Source organism: Typopeltis vanoorti, chromosome 17, assembly GCF_054136105.1.
Source record: "Typopeltis vanoorti isolate ZY-2024b chromosome 17, IOZ_Tvanoo_1.0, whole genome shotgun sequence".
NCBI lineage: Eukaryota > Metazoa > Arthropoda > Arachnida > Uropygi > Thelyphonidae > Typopeltis > Typopeltis vanoorti.
The window spans coordinates 33,695,344-33,715,316 of NC_143565.1; the positions used below are offsets into that span (position 1 = coordinate 33,695,344).

General features: G+C 35.3%; 1 protein-coding gene across 2 annotated transcripts in view; it reads left to right on the top strand.

Moving 5' to 3' along the window:
- iPLA2-VIA (calcium-independent phospholipase A2 VIA) overlaps positions 1 to 19,973 on the top strand; it is a 369,611-nt gene that overhangs the window by 306,086 nt on the left and 43,552 nt on the right. For both annotated transcript variants that reach the window (XM_090407696.1, XM_090407695.1), the window contains exon 12: positions 17,901 to 18,058. In XM_090407696.1, coding sequence (XP_090263822.1) covers positions 17,901 to 18,058 — 158 coding nt within the window. The remainder of the gene's footprint in view (positions 1 to 17,900; positions 18,059 to 19,973) is intronic.

Here is a 19,973-nt window from a genome sequence, read left to right on the forward strand (position 1 = left end):
AGGCAGTAATGATCAGGGAAAGGAAGGGGTAGTTATAATATTTAGTCTTAAACCTTCAAGTAAAATCCTTTCTTTTAGTGTTGCATGGTGATCAGCATTCATTTTAGAAATTATGGACTTTACAACCGTGTTATAAATAACTCTTTTAATTTCCCGACGTTTCGATCTTCATATTAAGATCATCGTCTGGAGCATATACAGATATACAGGACAAGCTGAGTTACATTACATACAGTAAGATAGTATGTGATATGTGATAGACAGATGATATTCGACCAGAAATGCTCATAAATGGAGTATAAAATTGTGCAGTGGTTACACCGCATAATTCACAGAACCTGGTCAGAAGGTCAAATTCCAGATGATTGGAGTGGAGCTCTCATAGTTCCCATCTATAAAAGAGGGAATGAAGTTGAATCTGATAATTTTTTCAGTAGAATTTCTCTAGTAAGTGTTCCAGGTATGATTTATTCAAGCATACTTGAAAAGAGATTGACAAAATTTGTTGAAGAGACACTTCGAGAAGAACAAGCTAGGTTCAGGCCAAATAGTGGTTGTCAAGATCAGATTTTGACATTACGACAAATAGTAGAGAAATCATGGAAATAATACAAGGAGCTGTACTTAAGTTTTGTAGATCTGGAAAAGGTATATGACAAGGTGTCCAGAGAAAATCTTTTCAAAATACTGTAATTTTATGGGTTAAATGAAACATTATACAGAACAATACATATTCTATATTTAAGTTGAAATCATCAATCAGAATTGAAGGAAATACAGGAAGATGGTTTGATGAAACCTCAGGTAAGGCACATTATCTCCACTTTTATTCATCATCTATATGGATTGCATTATTAAAGAAGTGTCATTAAATCTGATATTAGAATTGAAGATTTAAAACTTAGTTCTTTGCTTTATGCAGATAATTTTTTACTCTTAAATGCATCTAGTGCAAGCCTCCAGGGTTCTCTAACTAAATTGAATGACAGCTGTAATATATGTTGCAATGAAACAGCAAAACTCTAAAAGTGGGCAGCACATCGAAAACTTCAGCTGCATTCTCAATGGAGAATATATAGAACAAGTAAAATATTTCACCTATTTTGACACAGCTTTTAATGAAGATAGCAAATTAAATTTGGAAATAGACAACAAAATATGCATTCCTGTATGGTGGGAAGCCAGTTGAATAAATTTATATGGAATTAGAGAGAAATTAGCCAAAACACTAAACTAGCAGTATACAAGACAGTGTGTTCAAACCAATGTTATGTTATGGATCTGATGGATCTGAGGTTATTAAAAATATTTTAGCAAAGATTAGAGACTACAGATATGAGAGTTCTTAGAAAAATGAAGGGCCTAAACTGAAGTCATCAGGGGCAGAATCATATGAAAAATTAAGACTTTGTGAAGGAACTTGACATTGTTTGCATTTAAGAATGTGTGAGCAGAGTTAATCTGAAGTAGTTTGGTGACTTAAACAGAATGGGAAAGAAAAGGTTAGCAAAACAGGTGTTTGCTAAGATGGCAGGAAAAAGAAAGACCATTGGTGGATTGATTCAGTCAAAATGCTTTAGGACAAAATGTTAGATGCAACATATTGGAGGACTGACAAATAATAGATTATAAATTATATATTTAGTTTAATCCTTTATCCAAGTGTAAGCAAACAAAGTTTGCACCTGAAGTATCTTCAGGACTGGAGTATTTCGTGGTTAAAATTGTTTATAGTTTATAGTAACCAATCATACAGTTATCCAAGAAAAACAGAAGGAAAATATTCTGGAGGTGATTCAAAGAGCTTAGAAATGGAAGAAAAGAGTACTGTAAAAGGAAACCAAGATGATAATGCTGACATGAAAAATTAAGATAAAGATATTCTAGATGTCTGGGGTAATTATTTTGAAAGATTGCTGAATGAAACAGAAGTGTCAACATGGTGATAGAAAACTCCGACCAGAAATTATTCAGGAATATATATCAATACTTGAAGTAGAAAAAGCCATCAGAAACCTGAAATGGGCAAGGCAGCTGGAGTAGATGAAATTTGGCAAGAAATGCTCAAATATTATTATTATTATTATTTCCCAAGACCTCATGGAGTCAAAGACTCATCTGGGAGGTCCTTTTATCACACACACATCTCATCATACCGTGCCTTAAACACACTCAAACTCCTTGCAGACACCACACTCTCAGGCAAGGCATTCCAATCATTCACAACTCTGCATGAAAAAAACCTGCCTCTCACTCCCCTACTCTCACACCCTGATATGAAGTTATAAAAGTTTTATAGTGACTGCACTGCATAATTCAGAAGGCCTGATCAAAGAGTCAAGTTCTGGATGATTGGAGTAGAGCTGTCCTAGTAATCATCTATAAAAAAAAAAAGGGAAATTAAACTGAATTTGATAATTACAGAGGTATTTCCCTACTCAGTGTTCCTGGTAAGATTTATGCAAGTAAACTTGAGAAATATCTAAATAAATGTGTGGAAAAATTTGTAAATGAAGCACATGTCTGCGAGATTCCCTGACTAAATTGAATAACTGTTGTAATAAATTTGGAAAAAAATCAACAATATTGATGGAAGGCAACAGTTGCTTTAATAATGTGTGTTTTAATGTCATATTTAGACAGCCATTTATGTGTCGTATGCTTCTCAAATAGGTGAATTTTTCTACTTTTCCAATTTTTCCTCATTAACTGAAATTTTCATAGAGTTATTATCAAATGCTTGAGTAAGGTCCTGAAGATACTTTCAGGTGCAAACTTTGTTTGCTCACACTTGGATAAAGAATTAAACTAAACTTATTATAGTCTAACCAAGTGAAAAATAAACTCTCATTATCAAATGCTTCTTGCTTAAGATGCCAAACATGTATCCGATGATGACCATGGGATACACAAAATATACTTCCATTTCTAAAAATACCTTTTTCCAGTCCTCTTGACTCCACAACAAACAGTTTTTGCTTACACCATAATACTCTAGCTGTCTTTTGCTTAGAAGTCATAAATGACTTTGTCTTAGGCAAACATGATTTTAAACCCAATTTGTGAATGTCGTAGATTTAGACACATTCACACCTAGTTCTTTCCATCTCCTGTGCAAATAGTTACACTTCAGAAGCAGTTTTTCTTCAATCTCCTCTCATCTCTTGATGTAGTTATTACCTTATGACTGCTATTGCAACAATTATTTTGAAAACTCTGGTTATTAGAATACTGTCTCAATACTCTACTCAAGCTTGCTTGAGAACATTTCAATTCCTTAGCTGTTGAGTTTGGCCTTCTTTGTGTAGAGACACCATATGAAACTTCTTAGCTTCCAGTGTCACTCATTCAATCCATGTTTAACAAATGATTAACTAAATTCCATGCGCAAACAATTCCTCAAACGAGTCAGTCCTGCAGCTACTGAATATATTCTATTTCTATGCTCTCCTCAAAACTAATCAGAAATATTTGGAATATTCTAATATTTTGAACCACGTTAAAAATTATTCTAATTTTTTGATGATGATTATAAATGATGATTCTAATTCCTATTTGATAATAATTATTTTCTTTGCAATAAATTAGAATTGAAAATCATTCAACACATTTTCATTGATTATTCTAATTTTTTGATTCGGAGGTGTATACCATTGTGCTGGTTTCCTACAAACCAGCTTCTCTCTTTATACAGGTCTTTCAACTTTTTTCTTTTGAGGAAAGCCTCTTAATTTCTCCATTCAGTCATATTCTGTTTTAGTGCTTGTTTCAATTTTAACCACATATCCCAATTTGAACAGCAGATGGTCTGGAATTTGGTTGAAAAGATCGATGGAAAATTTGGTGGAAGTCTCCATGTTCCATTATTGATCTCTACTTTTTCAATGCAGCAGGATTTAAGCAGAACTGGATTATGATCTGACATGTTGATGTCATGTTGTTTTATCTGAATTATCCTATTTATCCTAAGGGAAGAAGAGATATACATCTGACCAAGACCTGTACCAATACCTTGATTTGTGTACGTGTAAGCCTGGAGATTAGGATTTCAAATCCTCCATGTCTACTAGTTGAGCATTGTTGAGACATTTTTAACTGTGCATATCCCACTTTTCCCTCCTGGGGATGTCTTCCTATTTTGTCTAATGTGGGGTTTTGAATACAATTCCAGTCTCCAGCTGCTATGATGTAATGGGCACCACATAAATACTGCTGCAATTCCTGGAAGAATTTTCATCTGTTTCATTGGATGGAGAATAAACATTTATAAACCTTATTACACATCCACAGTATTTTTAGTCTATTGTCAAGATTCTTCCCATCCCTGTGGATATTACAGAATGACCTGGAGAGGGGGAGGGGGGCAAGAATAAGAACCCCTATTTCAGCCCTGTTAAATCTTCCAAAGCTCCAATAAGAAAGAAGAGGATAGCTATCTGTTCAAGTTTTTATAACTTTACCTGCAGAAGTATGCTTCTTGGAGAAACAAAAACCTAATATTATGGCTAGCATAAGTTTCCACATAGCTTCTTGTTTAACTTGCCTGAGGAATCCTTGTACATTTAATGATGCAATGCAGAAAGGAGATGCTATGATAAATGAAGTGTTACTGGTAAGTCTTTAACTTCTAAATTTTGGATGACCTTATGAGGTCTTCAATCTGTTAAAGAACAGTTGTGTAGCCTGCTTCTTGTAAACTGTTTTCCAGTTGCCATTATTTCAAATTCATGCCTATCATTCTTGATTTGGAAGATAATTATTTTCTTTAATGTAGATCAGTAGTTCTTAACTGTTTTACTGGCCCGCACCCCCAGTGAACTTCAATTTACATTCTTGCATCCCCTTGAAAAATGTGTTTTTTATTTGTTAGAAAAGAGAATTTATTGCAAAACAATTTATTGAAAAATACATATGCATATATGTATTAAAATCAAAATAACATATCAACTTTTAGTGACTAATTTGTTGTTGCTTTTTCATAATATTTTGAAAGCGAGGTTCCTTTTTCGAAAGGGCTACATGCATATCATCGCTTGCATTTAAGCTATTTCAGGTTTTTGTTTTTATGTGCAAAAGTGATGAAAATCCCATTTTGGAAAGATAGGTGGTAGCAAATGGTAGAAGTGTCTGCAATTCTGCCTTCACCATTGTGGAAATGGTTCTGAGTACACCAGAATTGTTCAAAATCCAATTTTTCAAATTCCATTTGAATATGTGCACTGGTTCGCATTTCAATAAGATCATCTTTTATTAAATTATCGTCATTTATAAAATTAAGATAAAAAAGAAATAGATCCAGTATCCACCTCTGCTCTTTGCTAATATCTCCTGTGGAAAAAGATCCATGAAAAGAATCAATCAGATGTTGCAAATGTATCCCAATTTCAGGTAAAATTGGGATTTTTTTCGTTTTACAGAATAATTTCATCAATCAAGGGAAAGTATGCAAAATTACCATTTTCAAGTTGACGTATCCAAATTTTTAGTTTTTCAATAAAAGCAAATAATTTTTCAATACATGTTATGTTCTTACCCGTTGCATTGATATATTTAATTCATTTAGGTGAGCGAAAATATCTGCTAAGTAGGCCAATCAAATTACTGCATCTCTTCTTTCATAGTCTTGAATTAAATTACAATTCTGGTTAGTAAGAAACTGAATAATCTCCTCGTGTCAAAAACCCTGCTAAGCATCTGTCCCTTGGGGAGCCATCTTACGTCATCTTGTAAAACGCTGGTTACTTTTCTCTCATAGTTAGTCTTATCCATGATCACTCCGATCGAGTGCTGAAATCCATGGACTGACTTCATTAAGAAAAAATAATGAAATATCTACTTCAAAAGCCGAAACGCTGTTGTGATCATGGATAAGACTGACTATGAGAGAAAAGTAACCAGCCTTTTACAAGATACCTCCACCTATCAAGAAATCAATATAATCCTAAAAATTTGCAAATTAAACAATTAAATAAGTTGCTCAATGAAGTTATTAGTTGGGATCAAAACTTCGTGGATAAACTGTGCACTCATTTTGGAAGAGCTCCTCGCTTATATGGCCTCCCAAAAATCCATAAAGAAGGCTATCCAGTAAGACCCATCGTGAATTGTATTTAAATCGAAATGACTGTCTCTCTCTCTCTCCCAAAAGTTTGGGAGACTCCAGGTCAAAATTTCTATAGGAGTTGATGAAATTCTTCATCTTTTAGTTAATAAGAGCCACTGAAATAATTATCTTTAAAGAATTATTTAATAATATTTTAGTAATTAATCTTCTGGCACACGGCAACAATTTATTTGGTGATCCACCGACTGTTCTATACTTTGTATTCCATTCCTTTAATTGTTTCTTCTACACTGAGGATGTACTGTTACTTTCAGTATGAAATATTTGTACCTTTATTTATTTAATTAAAGTTATCACTGTGGTCTATACGTGTTCCATTATTAATAAATGTTGAAATTTTTTTTCATGTAGGTAGACTAAAAATTAAAGGTTCCAAGAAATAATATTCTTGGTTTTATTCCTTTATCCACGTGTTTAAGCAAAGTTTGTGCTTGAAGTATCTTCTTGACTAGTTGTATATAGAGACTAATAACTTCACATCAATTGCATTACTATCCTATAAGGCAAGGCACACCCGCTTTCAAACATATATAATGCTATGCATTATGGGAAGGACCACTACTCAGACTAGTTCCGACTTTTATTGAGATCTCGTTAGCAGGAGCCAGATATTGTAATATCTTTAGCATTTTCTCCAATAAGGTATATATCATCTGCTTTGATATATACTTTTTTATATATAAAATGATGATATATACTTTTTATGTTTCTTGAATACATTTTTCTAATGCTAAATTAAAAAAGGATGGACAAAATGGCATCTCTTTGCTTCAATCCTGTCATAATAATAACAATTATGATTATTACTGGCAACTCTAAGGGGTCCTTAGACTCATCGAGGGAGTCCTAAACATCATATCAAGAACAGCTATTCGGAATTTGCACAGTATCCATCATTCTTTGCTTTGAACTCATTTACAGTCATGGCACCCACAACAAACTCTGGCAGCTTATTCCACTCATTCACCACTCTCCAAGTAAAAAACTCTAACACCCTTTTAACTCAGTTTCCATGGATGTTCCTTATGACATCCATGGAAACTGGATGTCATAGGTCCAGTTTCCATTCCCACCAGACCTGTTCTGAAAAATTTCCAATGAATTAATCTTGTAAAAATCATTCAGTAATTTGTATGTCTCAATCATATCAACCCTTTTTCGCCCAACAACCAGTTTCTGTAAACCAAAGATCTTCAACCTGTTCTTGTAAGGTTCATTCCATAGACCAGCTATCATCTTGGTCACTCGCCTCTGGATCCTCTCAACCTCCTCCTCATCACCAAGAAACCCTGGCACCTAGGTCTGTGCCAGGGTTTCTTGGTGATGAGGAGCAACAGTAGTCAAGATGGGATCTTATCAAAGCTCGATAAGCAGAGACAAGCAGGTTATCTCTGCTCATCAAAATATTCTTCAGTGACAAGTGATCTGATGAGCTGATTTAGTACTTTTGCTATGTGCCCCCTAAACTTCAACTCCCTATCCACCAACACACCCAAATCTCTGGCTTTGTCAGTCTCCTGGAGTACAGTTTCACCAGTGTAATATATTGCTGCTAATTTTTTCACTTCAAAATGCATAACCTTACACTTTGCTACATTAAACTGACATCCATTCTCATTAGCCCAGACTGCCAATCTATCCAAATCATCCTGCAAAATTTTGACATCATCTGCATTCACTATTGCTCTACCCAACTTTGCATCATCAGCAAATAAATGAACCGTTCCTCTCAGATCCTTCCCTATATCATTAATGAACAAACTAAATAGCAGTGGTCCAAGAACAGAACTCTGTAGCAAACCACTAGTAACAGGCTTTCTTTGGACTCCACTCCTGAATAAACTACTCTTTGATACCTGTTCATCAACCACCCTCCTATCCAACTCACCAACCCTATATCCATCCCCATGTGCTGCAGTTTACTGATTAGAATTCCATGTGGTATCCTGTCAAAGGCCTTAGGAAAGTCCAGCAGTATCACTGTAAATCCATTACCCATATCCAGTTCAGCCGTCACTGCATTATAAAACGTAAACAAGTTACTGAGGCATGATCTGCCCTTCACAAAACCATGCTGTCCTTCATACATTATCCCATTCTCATCTACCCATTCCTGTATTTTGCTCTTGACTAATATCTCCAAAACCTGGACAACAATTCCTGCCATCAGCATTCCTTAGAATCAGTTTGCTGTATACATTTTTCTTTTACTTGCAGCATATCGAAATAACTGTTTGGGATTCACTTTAGCTTGCATTGCTAATTTCCTTTCATAATCCTCTTGCTTTTCTTACCACACTAGTTACCCTTCTGGCCTGTGCTTTGTACTGTTCATGTGCCTGCAGGTCACTTTCTCCTTAAATTTCATCCACAATTGTTTCTTTTTTTGCAGCTCAAGCTTAATGGTGTTATTCATCCATTTAACTCCCACTTGATTTACTCTCCAGATTCTAGGTATGCAGTCAGCCATTACCTCCCTCAAACTCTCCTTAATCACTTCCCATGCACTGTCAACATCCAACCCTTGCAGTTTAACATGCCATGTCACTGATCCAAGCAATCTCTTAAGCTGGTCTTACTTACCAGTCTGGTAATTCCACATGTACCCTGCCTTAAGTGAAAATTCCACTAGTAACAGGCCTTCTTTTTGAGCTTCCCATTTGACCTTATGATCACTCTCAACAATTGGGGGCAATATGGTCATGTTCATAATAGTCACTTTCTTAGATGCATTTACTAGGTCAAGCACTCTCGAACCCCTAGTATACTCCATTACATGCTGTCTCAGGTACTTATCCCTTAGTAACTGCATAAAATTCATTTCCTTCCTCCCATTGGTCCTCTCCTCCCTTCAATCAGTGTTACCATATTTGAAATCCCCTATAATAATTACCTGTCCTCTACTTATTGATTTGTGTGGTGATTCAATTGTTAACGGTGTGCTGGATGAGAGGATGCATAAAGTATGTTTTATTAGAGATAGAATGAGTAGTGATTGAGGCATTATATACAAGAAGTAAGTGAATTATATAATGAGAAGTAAGTGAGCAAAAGAGTTGGTAGTTGTAATAGGTACAAATAACGGACTGCAAACAAAGACCACATCAAATTGGATATCAGGTGGTTGTTGAGACGGATAAAAGAATATAGTGTGATAGGAAAGGTAGTAAGCGCGTTGCTCAAGTATGACGGTGAGATAAGGGGAAAAGCAGGGATTTTGAATGATATGTTAGCAGAAATGTGTGAGGAGAAAGGAGTGCAGTTTGTTAATGTATGGATGAGTTTGAAGGATGAAGTGAACCGTATAGGAGCGATGGACTGCACTCGAATGGTTTTGGTGTGAGTCGCTAAGAGAGACTGCTGCCGAAAGGTAGAGAAGTGAGTACAGAGAATGAATCTGATCAAGTGGGAAGTGATGTGGAAGAGCAGGAGAGATTGAAGAAGTGGTTATGCATGAAGAAGTGAGTGGCATGAGTATAGAGAATGAGAAAACAGGTGTGCAAGATAGAGAGGGAAACAGGGAGACTCAGGGTGGACAGAGGATCACAGCATGAGAAAGGTAGATGTTCCAAGAGGATGTGAATGCATGTGTAGATGCAAATGGGAGGGAATGACCTGGGATCAAGAGAAAACAGTTGGATCTGAAGAAGGTTCTAAGATGAATAAGGAGAAAAAGAAATGGCTCAAGTTAAGCATGGAGAAGTTACATCAAATAAGTGGTGTCAGTGTAACTAGCAATAGTCCAGGAATAAGCTGCTATGTTTGTGTGCAAACATAGAAGTATAAGAAATAAGACAAATGAAATGGTTGTATTAATTGAGTCTGTTCACCCAAGAAATGTTGAAATAAGTGAGACATGGTTAGATCAGGATTAAACCCTCCAGTTGGTGAGAGTGACCATAAAACTGTCTAGTAGAGGCAATGTTTAAATGGATGAATGAAAAGATTAAGCATGCGATAGATTATGGAGGTAGCATAAGAAAAGTGGTAATAACCATTTCTATGAGGATTACAAAGACCAAGCAAGAAGGGTGACTTGGGTGGTAAGGGTAGCAAAAGTGAAGCATAATGGAGGAGCAATTAGCTAATGAATCCAAAAAAAAAAATAATAAATAAATAAATATTATTTAAATTAAGGGGATATTAAATCCCACATTGTTTCAAAACCGAATAAGAAACTCAAAGAGTTTCATGTCGAATATAGTAAACTATAAAAGTATCGGCAGATACTATTATAAGCTAAAGCACAGAGTACAAACTAGGACAACTCGTAGCAAAAGTGGGTAAAGCTCTGATCACTATTCTTAGTATTTCCCATAATGTAAAAACACATCTCCTAGGAGATGTATGATGTTATACATTATGGTGGTGTTATACACTACCCAGACCAGTTTCAACCTTTATTGAGGCCTCATCAGTGAGTAGGTAGACCAAATTAATACTGAGGATATAGCGAAAAGAATTTATATACTCTGCTATATGAGTTGTCAAACAGGTGCACCCATTAAATTACTTAAATAAAGAGCCAATAGGCTTCATTTCGGTGATATAACATTATTTAGATTACGGGGATATTAAATCCCACATTTATTTAAATTAAGGGGGATATTAAATCCCACATACTATGTGCTTTTAGCTTATGCTAGTATCTGCCGATACTTTTATAATTTACTATATTCGCCATGAAACTCTTTGATTCCAATCTTTGAGTTTCTTATTCGGTTTTGAAACAATGTGGGATTTAATATCCCCTTAATTTAAATAATGTTACATCGCTGAAATGAAGCCTATTGGCTCTTTATTTAAGTAATAAATGAATACATCCTAGGGAGTTATTTCAATATGTAGTCAGCGAAAAAAAGAATGATTATTGAAAGATGCCATTGATTGGAGAAAATGGTATAAGGACACTGCAGAAGATGTCGTGGAGATATTTAATGATCAGTTCGTAAAGGTCTTTCAATCTTGTGAATATGACATAATGGAGAGATTGAGAGTAGTTGATGAGGGGGAAGAGAGACTGATTGTAAGTGTGCAAGAGGTGTATATAGGGAATTGAACAAACTTGTTGTTAATAAGTCTGTCAGACTTGATAATATATCACCACATATTCTGAAGGAATATGCCAGGGAGTTGACATCTGCCTTGACATATTTTTTTAATATGAGTCTTGCCCTCGGTCAAGTTCTAAAGGAGTGGAAGGAGGGCAAGATTGTGCTGCTTTATAAGGGAGGTGATATAACTAAAGCAGCAAATTATAGGCCTATCCGTGTGTCAGGTGTTGTGGTTAAGTTGTTGGAGAAATTAGGATCCATAATTGGATCCTAATATAGTACCATTGTTGATGACAATGGTACTATCTTTGATGGACAACATGGAGTTGCTAAAGGGAAGTCATGTTTTGGTAATCTACTCCCTTATCACAGTAGTATACTTAGATTTTGCAAAGGCTTTTGATAGATAATTTGATAATCAAACTAGAGTAGATGGGGGTTGGATATTAGATCAGTGCATTGGATCGGAGACTTTGCTATCTGATAGGTATCAGCAAGTTGTGTATGAGGAGCAATATCCAGAAAGAGGAAAGTCGCTAGTTGTGTGCCTCAGGGATCTATTTCAGGCCATTGCTGTTTAACCTGTGTGTTAATGATGTTGCCAAAGATTTGGATGGGGATATTCAGTCGTTAGCAGATGATGCAAAGTTGGGACGAACCATGAAGAGTAGAGAAGATGTTGTGGTCTTACAAGACGACTTATAAATTGAGTGATCAGGTACAGGAATGGGGATGTGAGTTCAATGTTGCAAAATGTAATGTTTTAAAATTTGGGAAACAAGGATGGGATGTAGAATTTATGCTTGGTGGTGATATATTTTTGGAGGTGAAAGAAATAGATCTTGGGGTGATAGTGGATAAGAAATAAGTGGATAGTGGATAAGGATCTGAAATTTAGGGAAGATATTGCCAAATTTGTGAGGACAACACAAAGAATTCTGGGAAAGATGTGGAGGATACTGACTTGTAGAAGTAAGGAGATTCGTGTTCCATTGTATAAGGCTTTGATTAGGCTACATACATGGACTACTGTGCACAGATTTGATCGCCTGGTTTTCAAAAGGACGAGGAGATGTTGGAAAAGGTCCAGAGGTGACTTACTAAGGTAATTTCTGATCTCTGGATTGAATATGAAGAAAGGTCAAGAAGATACAATTTACAAAGTCTGGTGGATAGGAGGAAGAGGGGTGATATGATAGAGACCTACCAGTTAGTAAGGGGTTGTTATAGGATCAATGTTGGAGAGGTTTTGCAGAAAATGGTTGGAAATCAGGGTAGAACCAGAGGTCATCTCTGGAAGCTGTATAAGGAGGGTGTGAGCAGAGGAACGGGATGCAGGTCTTTTGCATGCAGAGTTGTGAATGTTTGGTATGCCTAGCCTGAGAATGTGGTGTCTGCAGAGAATTGCAGTTTTTAAGACATGGTATGATGTGTGTATGACAAAAGGATGTCCTAGATGAGACTGACTCTATGGATTCTTGGGATAATAATATTCTGAATACATTGCTTATGTCTTTTACTGCTTATGCTGTCACACATGAAAAATTGTAGAAGAGTGCCATGTTGAAACATGTAGATTTCAAAGGAATGTGCATAGCAAGATATATATTTGATGGAATATATATCTGTATGTCTGAAAGCTTTCGTGGCTATTGAACATTTATTAAATGACTTATGTCTATAATGCTGAAAGATAATAAAACCAAAAAAACAAAAAAAAATATAGTGTGAAAAGTTTTATTTCCCTTGCATGAATCAGCTCCATTTGAACCAAGTTCGTAAAAGTTCTCAAGAAATATAAAATCCATACTCTTCATTCACTACCCTAACCAAACTTTATTCCTGGGTTTGCCTGGCAAAACCAAAACACAATACCTTGAAGTATCCAGGTTGCACCTACCATCTTTCGTGTAGTTGCAGTTTGCCATATTAGAGATAAACAGAGAAATCACTTGAGCTTTATATTGAAGAGTATGTCAGAGATATCATGTATGGTAGAGCCAGTCATTGAGATCTTAATTCTTCAGATCCCAATGACAACTAATCTGGTACACACTCAGTGAATTTGGATAGATCTGAAATCATATATAGATGCTATGATGAACATATAGTTAAAATCTTGGAATCAACAGAAATTGTACCAAACCCCATCCAGCTCAGTGTGAATCTCAGCTACAACATTTCTGATTGTTACTTCTCTGCTATTCAGGTATGGCATACATGAGACCATGAACATGGTCACTGTAAAGCAATGCAGCTAGTCCAAGAATTCCTTTAAATGTTAACAATCTGTTTTTAACTTAATATTATGGCAGTTATATGCAAGTAATGTTTTATGTATCTCTCAATTCCCCCCCCCCCACTTCTATTTTATGCAATGCAAGACAAAATTAGTAGTGTCTTTTCATTAATAGTTTCTTGTTTTATTGTCTTCTGGCTTTATATTCATATAAGGTATTATATGAATATATAAAACGCTTCCTTGCTCCTCCATATGGTGATGTTTATCCTTAATTTTGTTTTACTGTGCACTTTCTCAGTTCTGGTTAGGCAAGAATTAAGGAAGGTTAGGCAATTATTGATTGGGTAGTTATTTCCATGATGGAAATACATTATGTTGACAAAAATATTTGGACACCTTACGTGCCATGCCAATTTTGGATCATACTAGCTGCAAATATTCATGGAGTGTCTTGTAAGTCTGGTAATAAAAGGTGGGATGTGCTGCATGTTTTTCACTGTACTCTATGTCAAGATGCCATGTTCAGCTGAACTGACAGACTTCCAATGTGGGATGGTAGTTGGGTGTCATATCAATTGTCTTTCTGTCTGTGACATTGCTACCTATCTCAGTATAGCAAAATCCACTGTCGCTTATGTCATTTGTAGGAAAATGCCTTGAGAGGCCACTGACCAAGATCAACAAGTTCTATCTCAGAATGTTTGAGCATCCTGCACATCATCAGCAGTGGATCTCACAGTCAAAATGGAAAATGCTGCAGGAATGTCAGCACTAGAACTGTCTGCAGAGAGTTGCATGTCTTAGGCTACTATGGCAGAGCTGCTGCAAACAAGCCACCCCCCCCCCAAGTACCAAATGATGTTTGAACTGGTGTCTCATACTATTCCTGGACCATATTTGATTGGAAAAGGGTTCTGTGGAGCAATGAATCATGCTTCCAAATGCTTCACTCTGATGGTCATGTTTGGATCTGGAGATTACCTGGTGAATGGATCCAGCAGGACTGCATCATTCCAACTGTCAAGTTTGGTGGAGGCTCAGTAATGGTATGGGGGTATTTCAGTTGGATGGATGGTGCTTAGTTCATTGGTGGACATGCTCAAAACCATGATGACTTATGGCTATTGAGACATCCTGGACAATTTCATGCTTCCGACACTATGGAAGTACTTTGGCAGTTACCCTTGCATATTTCAGCATGACAGTGCTCCATACTGCACTGCGTGTCTGAGACTGGTTTCCAGAAAACAACATCGAAGTGTTAGACTGGATGGCTCTGAGTCCAGACCTCTGAGGCAGTTTTGAAGGTAGCTTTACACAATGTATGGAAGAATATTCCTATTGTGATATATCAGAAATTGGTTGAAAGCATACCCTGAAGGATAGTTGCTATCATTCAGGCCAAAGGTAGTCCCACTCGGTACTAGAAATGTAGGTAGTCCCACTCGGTAATGAAAACACATTTTTTGCCCACTTCTGGGTGTCGAAATACTTTTATCAACATAGCATATTTGATTTCTGTGTTTATTAAATTAATTCTTATATGAAGCTTAGAAATGCTTTATTAGTCATGTAAGTAAATTTAAAAAAATAAATAAAAATAAAAAATATATATATATATATATATTCCTTATTTTTCCTACTTTTCCTGGAAAAATATGGCCCTTGTTCAATTTGGTGAGCTGGAATTTAGTCTTCTGCATGTGTTTTCATTATGGCAATTAGTAGATAGCCCTTGAGCATATCTTCCAGTCATAGGCATTAAACTTTCAACCTCTAAAATGCTGTATGAAACTGCATATAACTGGATAAAAGTAGATTGGAATACTGACATTCCCCAAAGAAAATGCCAAAAAGTTTGGTACTAGGTCGCACTAATGGATGAATTTCTCCATTAATATAACACACTTAGTTTGCTTATTGGAGGCTTGAAGTAGCTAAAACTGTTCATTATGTTGAATTTTTTCTTGACAATTATTCATAAGACTATTACACTTTTTTTATAAAATCTTTATCAAGTGGCTTTATTTTTATCCTCCTACATGTTTCGCCAATCTGTTTCTATTGGCATCCTCAGGGAATACAAATCAGTAAGCACAAAATGAAGGTTATTATTAAACAAGACCTCATGGAGTCAAAGACTCATCTAGGATTACAGACTAGGATTACTAGGATTACTAGGTTACAGACTAGGTTATAACCGATGGTTCTAAATCATACAAAAATTGGTATTGTGCGTGACAATGTGCGTGTCTCGTTAACGTGATTTATTCGTGATGACTCATGACGTAATTGTTATGAAAGTTCATTTCTTTGATATTTAATGATCTGATAAAAGTTTTCCAAATTTCTGGTAAAATTAGACCTTGATTCTTGTTTAGGTTTTCAGTTTTACGGACGACTGTAGCTGCTTCTTTAAAGGTTCTTGAATGGTAGTTATCTTCTATGTATGGCATAAGGCTCTTATCCCACTCAATGTGATGGTTAGTAGAGGCAAAGTGGCATGAAAGGCCTGAAATGTCTTGTCTGTTATTTCTGACATATCCTATGTGTTCTTTCTTTCTCGTTTCGAAGCTTCTAGATGTCTGACCTACGTAACTAATACCACATGAGCAAGGAATATTATATACTCCAGAGTATTTGTAGAATGGGTGAGGATCTTTCGGTGATCTTAAAAATTTCCGAATAGTATTGATTGGTTTGAATGCCACTCTGATCTTGTATGGTTTTAAAAGGTTAGCTAATTTTTTGGAAAGGTTGTTGACAAAAGGAATTGTAATTGTACTGATGTATTGGACGTCAGATATATATCAGTATACGACAGACAAGGATGACCTACTAACGGAATTAACCACAATATCCAGAGAACTTTCTTTAAACGGTTACCCTAAAAGACTCTATAACAAGATTTTATTTACTGATATACCACATCGACAACGTGATGACGTCCAATACATCAGTACAATTACAATTCCTTTTGTCAACAACCTTTCCAAAAAATTAGCTAACCTTTTAAAACCATACAAGATCAGAGTGGCATTCAAACCAATCAATACTAATCGGAAATTTTTAAGATCACCGAAAGATCCTCACCCATTCTACAAATACTCTGGAGTATATAATATTCCTTGCTCATGTGGTATTAGTTACGTAGGTCAGACATCTAGAAGCTTCGAAACGAGGAAGAAAGAACACATAGGATATGTCAGAAATAACAGACAAGACATTTCAGGCCTTTCATGCCACTTTGCCTCTACTAACCATCACATTGAGTGGGATAAGAGCCTTATGCCATACATAGAAGATAACTACCATTCAAGAACCTTTAAAGAAGCAGCTACAGTCGTCCGTAAAACTGAAAACCTAAACAAGAATCAAGGTCTAATTTTACCAGAAATTTGGAAAACTTTTATCAGATCATTAAATATCAAAGAAATGAACTTTCATAACAATTATGTCATGAGTCATCATGAATAAATCATGTTAACGAGACACGCACATTGTCACGCACAATACCAATTTTTGTATGATTTAGAACCATCGGTTATAACCTAGTCTGTAACCTTCATTTTGTGCTTACTGATTTGTATTCCCTGAGGATGCCAATAGAAACAGATTGGCGAAACATGTAGGAGGATAAAAATAAAGCTACTTGATAAAGATTTTATAAAAAAGTGTAATAGCTAAAACTGTGTTTGGACTCTGAAACTATGATGTGTTTTGTCTTATTCCTTCCTTTCCGTACCTTGGATCTTGTGACGAATATTGCTTATCAAGAGCCATGTCAGGAAGAAGAGGTTGTCTTGATAAATAATATAAACAATGTGAATATCAGTTCTGGTCCCAAGAATGAAATCTTGAGGCTAAAGTTTTGTTATAGTGACAATGTGTAATAAATACAAATGAAACTTATAACAGTTTATGGACTTCTTGACTTATGGCTAATGTCTGTCTTCAGATTTATTTCCTGTTGATTTTATTAATATTATCATTAATGAATTTTAGTATGTTTGTTGGTTGATAAATACAAGAAAAATTTATGCAATAATAAAGATGGAGGAATTATGTGAGAGATTTTTTCTTTCATAGAATTTTTGCCTGAGTATCAAGGGCATCATTGATAAATTTAAATTAATGGAGTATCAGTAACAAAATGAAGCCACAGTAATGAGAATTTGTGAGTTACATGTAAATCATGTACAGACACAGTCTCAACTACTTTTCTGGTCCTAATGACAATTTTTTTTGAATAAATTAGAAGTGTGTGCGCACGCATTTTAGCATAATCTATGTAAATATATGCAAAGTAATAAAAGTCCATGAAATATATAAACTAATGAAATTGTAAATATATATGAAGTAAAAAAGTATGTTTACATTTTTACGTTGTCATCAAACAGGAACAAATTATGCATTTTAATTATCTTTCTTGATCTGTTTAACTTTTAAATATGTTAATATTTCTGTTTTTGCGATGCAGAGCAGTTAGTGTGGCAAGCTGCCAGGGCATCTGGTGCTGCACCAACATATTTTCGTGCTGCTGCTGGACGTTTCTTGGATGGTGGATTAATTGCCAACAATCCTACATTAGATGCCCTAACAGAGATTCATCATTATAATAAAGCACTTGAAGCAGCCGTAAGTTTTATTTTTATAAGATTAAATACAGCATATCCTTTAAAATTCTTTGAGGACCACGTTTCCATGTCCTCTAAGGTTAGCTGGATTGGTATTGCTCATGCCAGTATGTGCATGGAGTTAACATCCAATGATATTGTTCACATAGCTGTTGTAGAGAGAAGTTCATATTTTGGTGGATAATGACATGTTATATCACCATATGCAATTTTATTCAACTAGTTTTGCCAAACTATTAACTGTTTGTTGGTTCACTAAAACTAGTTGATGAATAGATAACAATGAAATTGAAGTCATTATATACTGTTTGTGATCCATCACTCTTAAAAATAAAAGTAAGTTAATTGGTCTTATGCATAGGTGACAGGGTTACCATTTGCCACGTGGGATTTTCATCTTGCAAAACATGCACACAGACCACAAGCAGTTAACAGGCATTATATGTTGGTATCTTGGCCCAACCCTTTCCCCATCATGTATTGAATGGCTTGAGAATATCTACATAATACACTCATTTCGTAACCTTTAGTTTACATTAATTTAATTGAAATTAAATAGTACTGGATACTTTTTTTTTACGTAGCAGAGAAAAGAGTTGTGTTAAAAAAAGAAAGCAGCAACATTCATACTTAGGATGCTAAATTCATAATGATGACATATTTATTCCAGAATAAATATGTCATCATTATCCTTTCTTTTAAAGTTACACAGTGATCAGCATTCATTATGTAAAGTTGTTGACTACCGTTAGTAGTAATAACTTGCATTTCCAGACATTTCAACCTTCATATTAAAGTCATCATCTGCAGTACACGCACACATACATACAGTCAGTCCTCAACTTATGATATATGCAACTTATGAACACTCATATTTACAATGGCCATTCCATTAACATGTTCATCAAATATCACCTCACTCACATTGAGTAATAATGTGAGCACAGAGTTATATGAATGGTGTTTAGAAGAAGCAGCTGAAAGTATATGATCATATGTTCATAGGATTTGACAAATACAGAGCATTACAAGAGATTGGTGAGAAGATAATGCTGCTAGTTGAAGATTTTGAGTTGGAGGTTGTATTGAAGATGGAGAGCAATTGGTTAAAACTGTGAAAGAACTTTGAGACCTTATATAAAGACCTTATAGACTTAAGAAGCACAGAAATTGCATGATAAACAGCAGAAGAAGAAGCCAATCCAAAAAAGAAGTTTACAGTGAAAACATTGATATAGGCATTTGATTCTGTTAATAAAGCAATTTGGATGTTTAAGGAAAATGGACCCATATGGAGAGATTTAACAAAGTATACAAAATGATGCAAGCCACAATTGCTTGTTGCAGTGAAAATTAATGCAGAAAGAAAAAGCAAAACTGTGCAGACTAAGCTGGATATAATGCACAAATTTTTAGAGGCCTATTCATGTTGTGACTTTGCCCATGAAGATACCCTAGATCTTCCACAACTTATGCATCTGTGAATCATCTTCAGAACACTTTGTTGCAATTATTATATTTGAAGAATTTGTTGTTGATGACTAGCCTCCTGTGCTGCCGGTGATGAAGAATTACTCTTTTGCTCCACGTATTTCCAGCTGACGATTTTACTGTAAATGCATAGCTATATACTCATGCTTCATTATTTATTACAGTACAGTACAGTACTGAATACAGTAATTTTATTCTATAATTTGTTGATTCTATTATTTCACTATAATAAAATTAAAATCAGTTAACTGGTCAATGCCCCAGCCAGTATGAAATCTCAGCATGGTGTTTCATCATATATATATTTGTGGTTTAAGCCAATTATGAATCGAGAATGCTTAAAGCGGTTTGGGGTACACAACCACAAATGTGAGAACAATATTCTAAGATTAGCCAGATTTGGATTGATAAAGTGTTAGAATTTG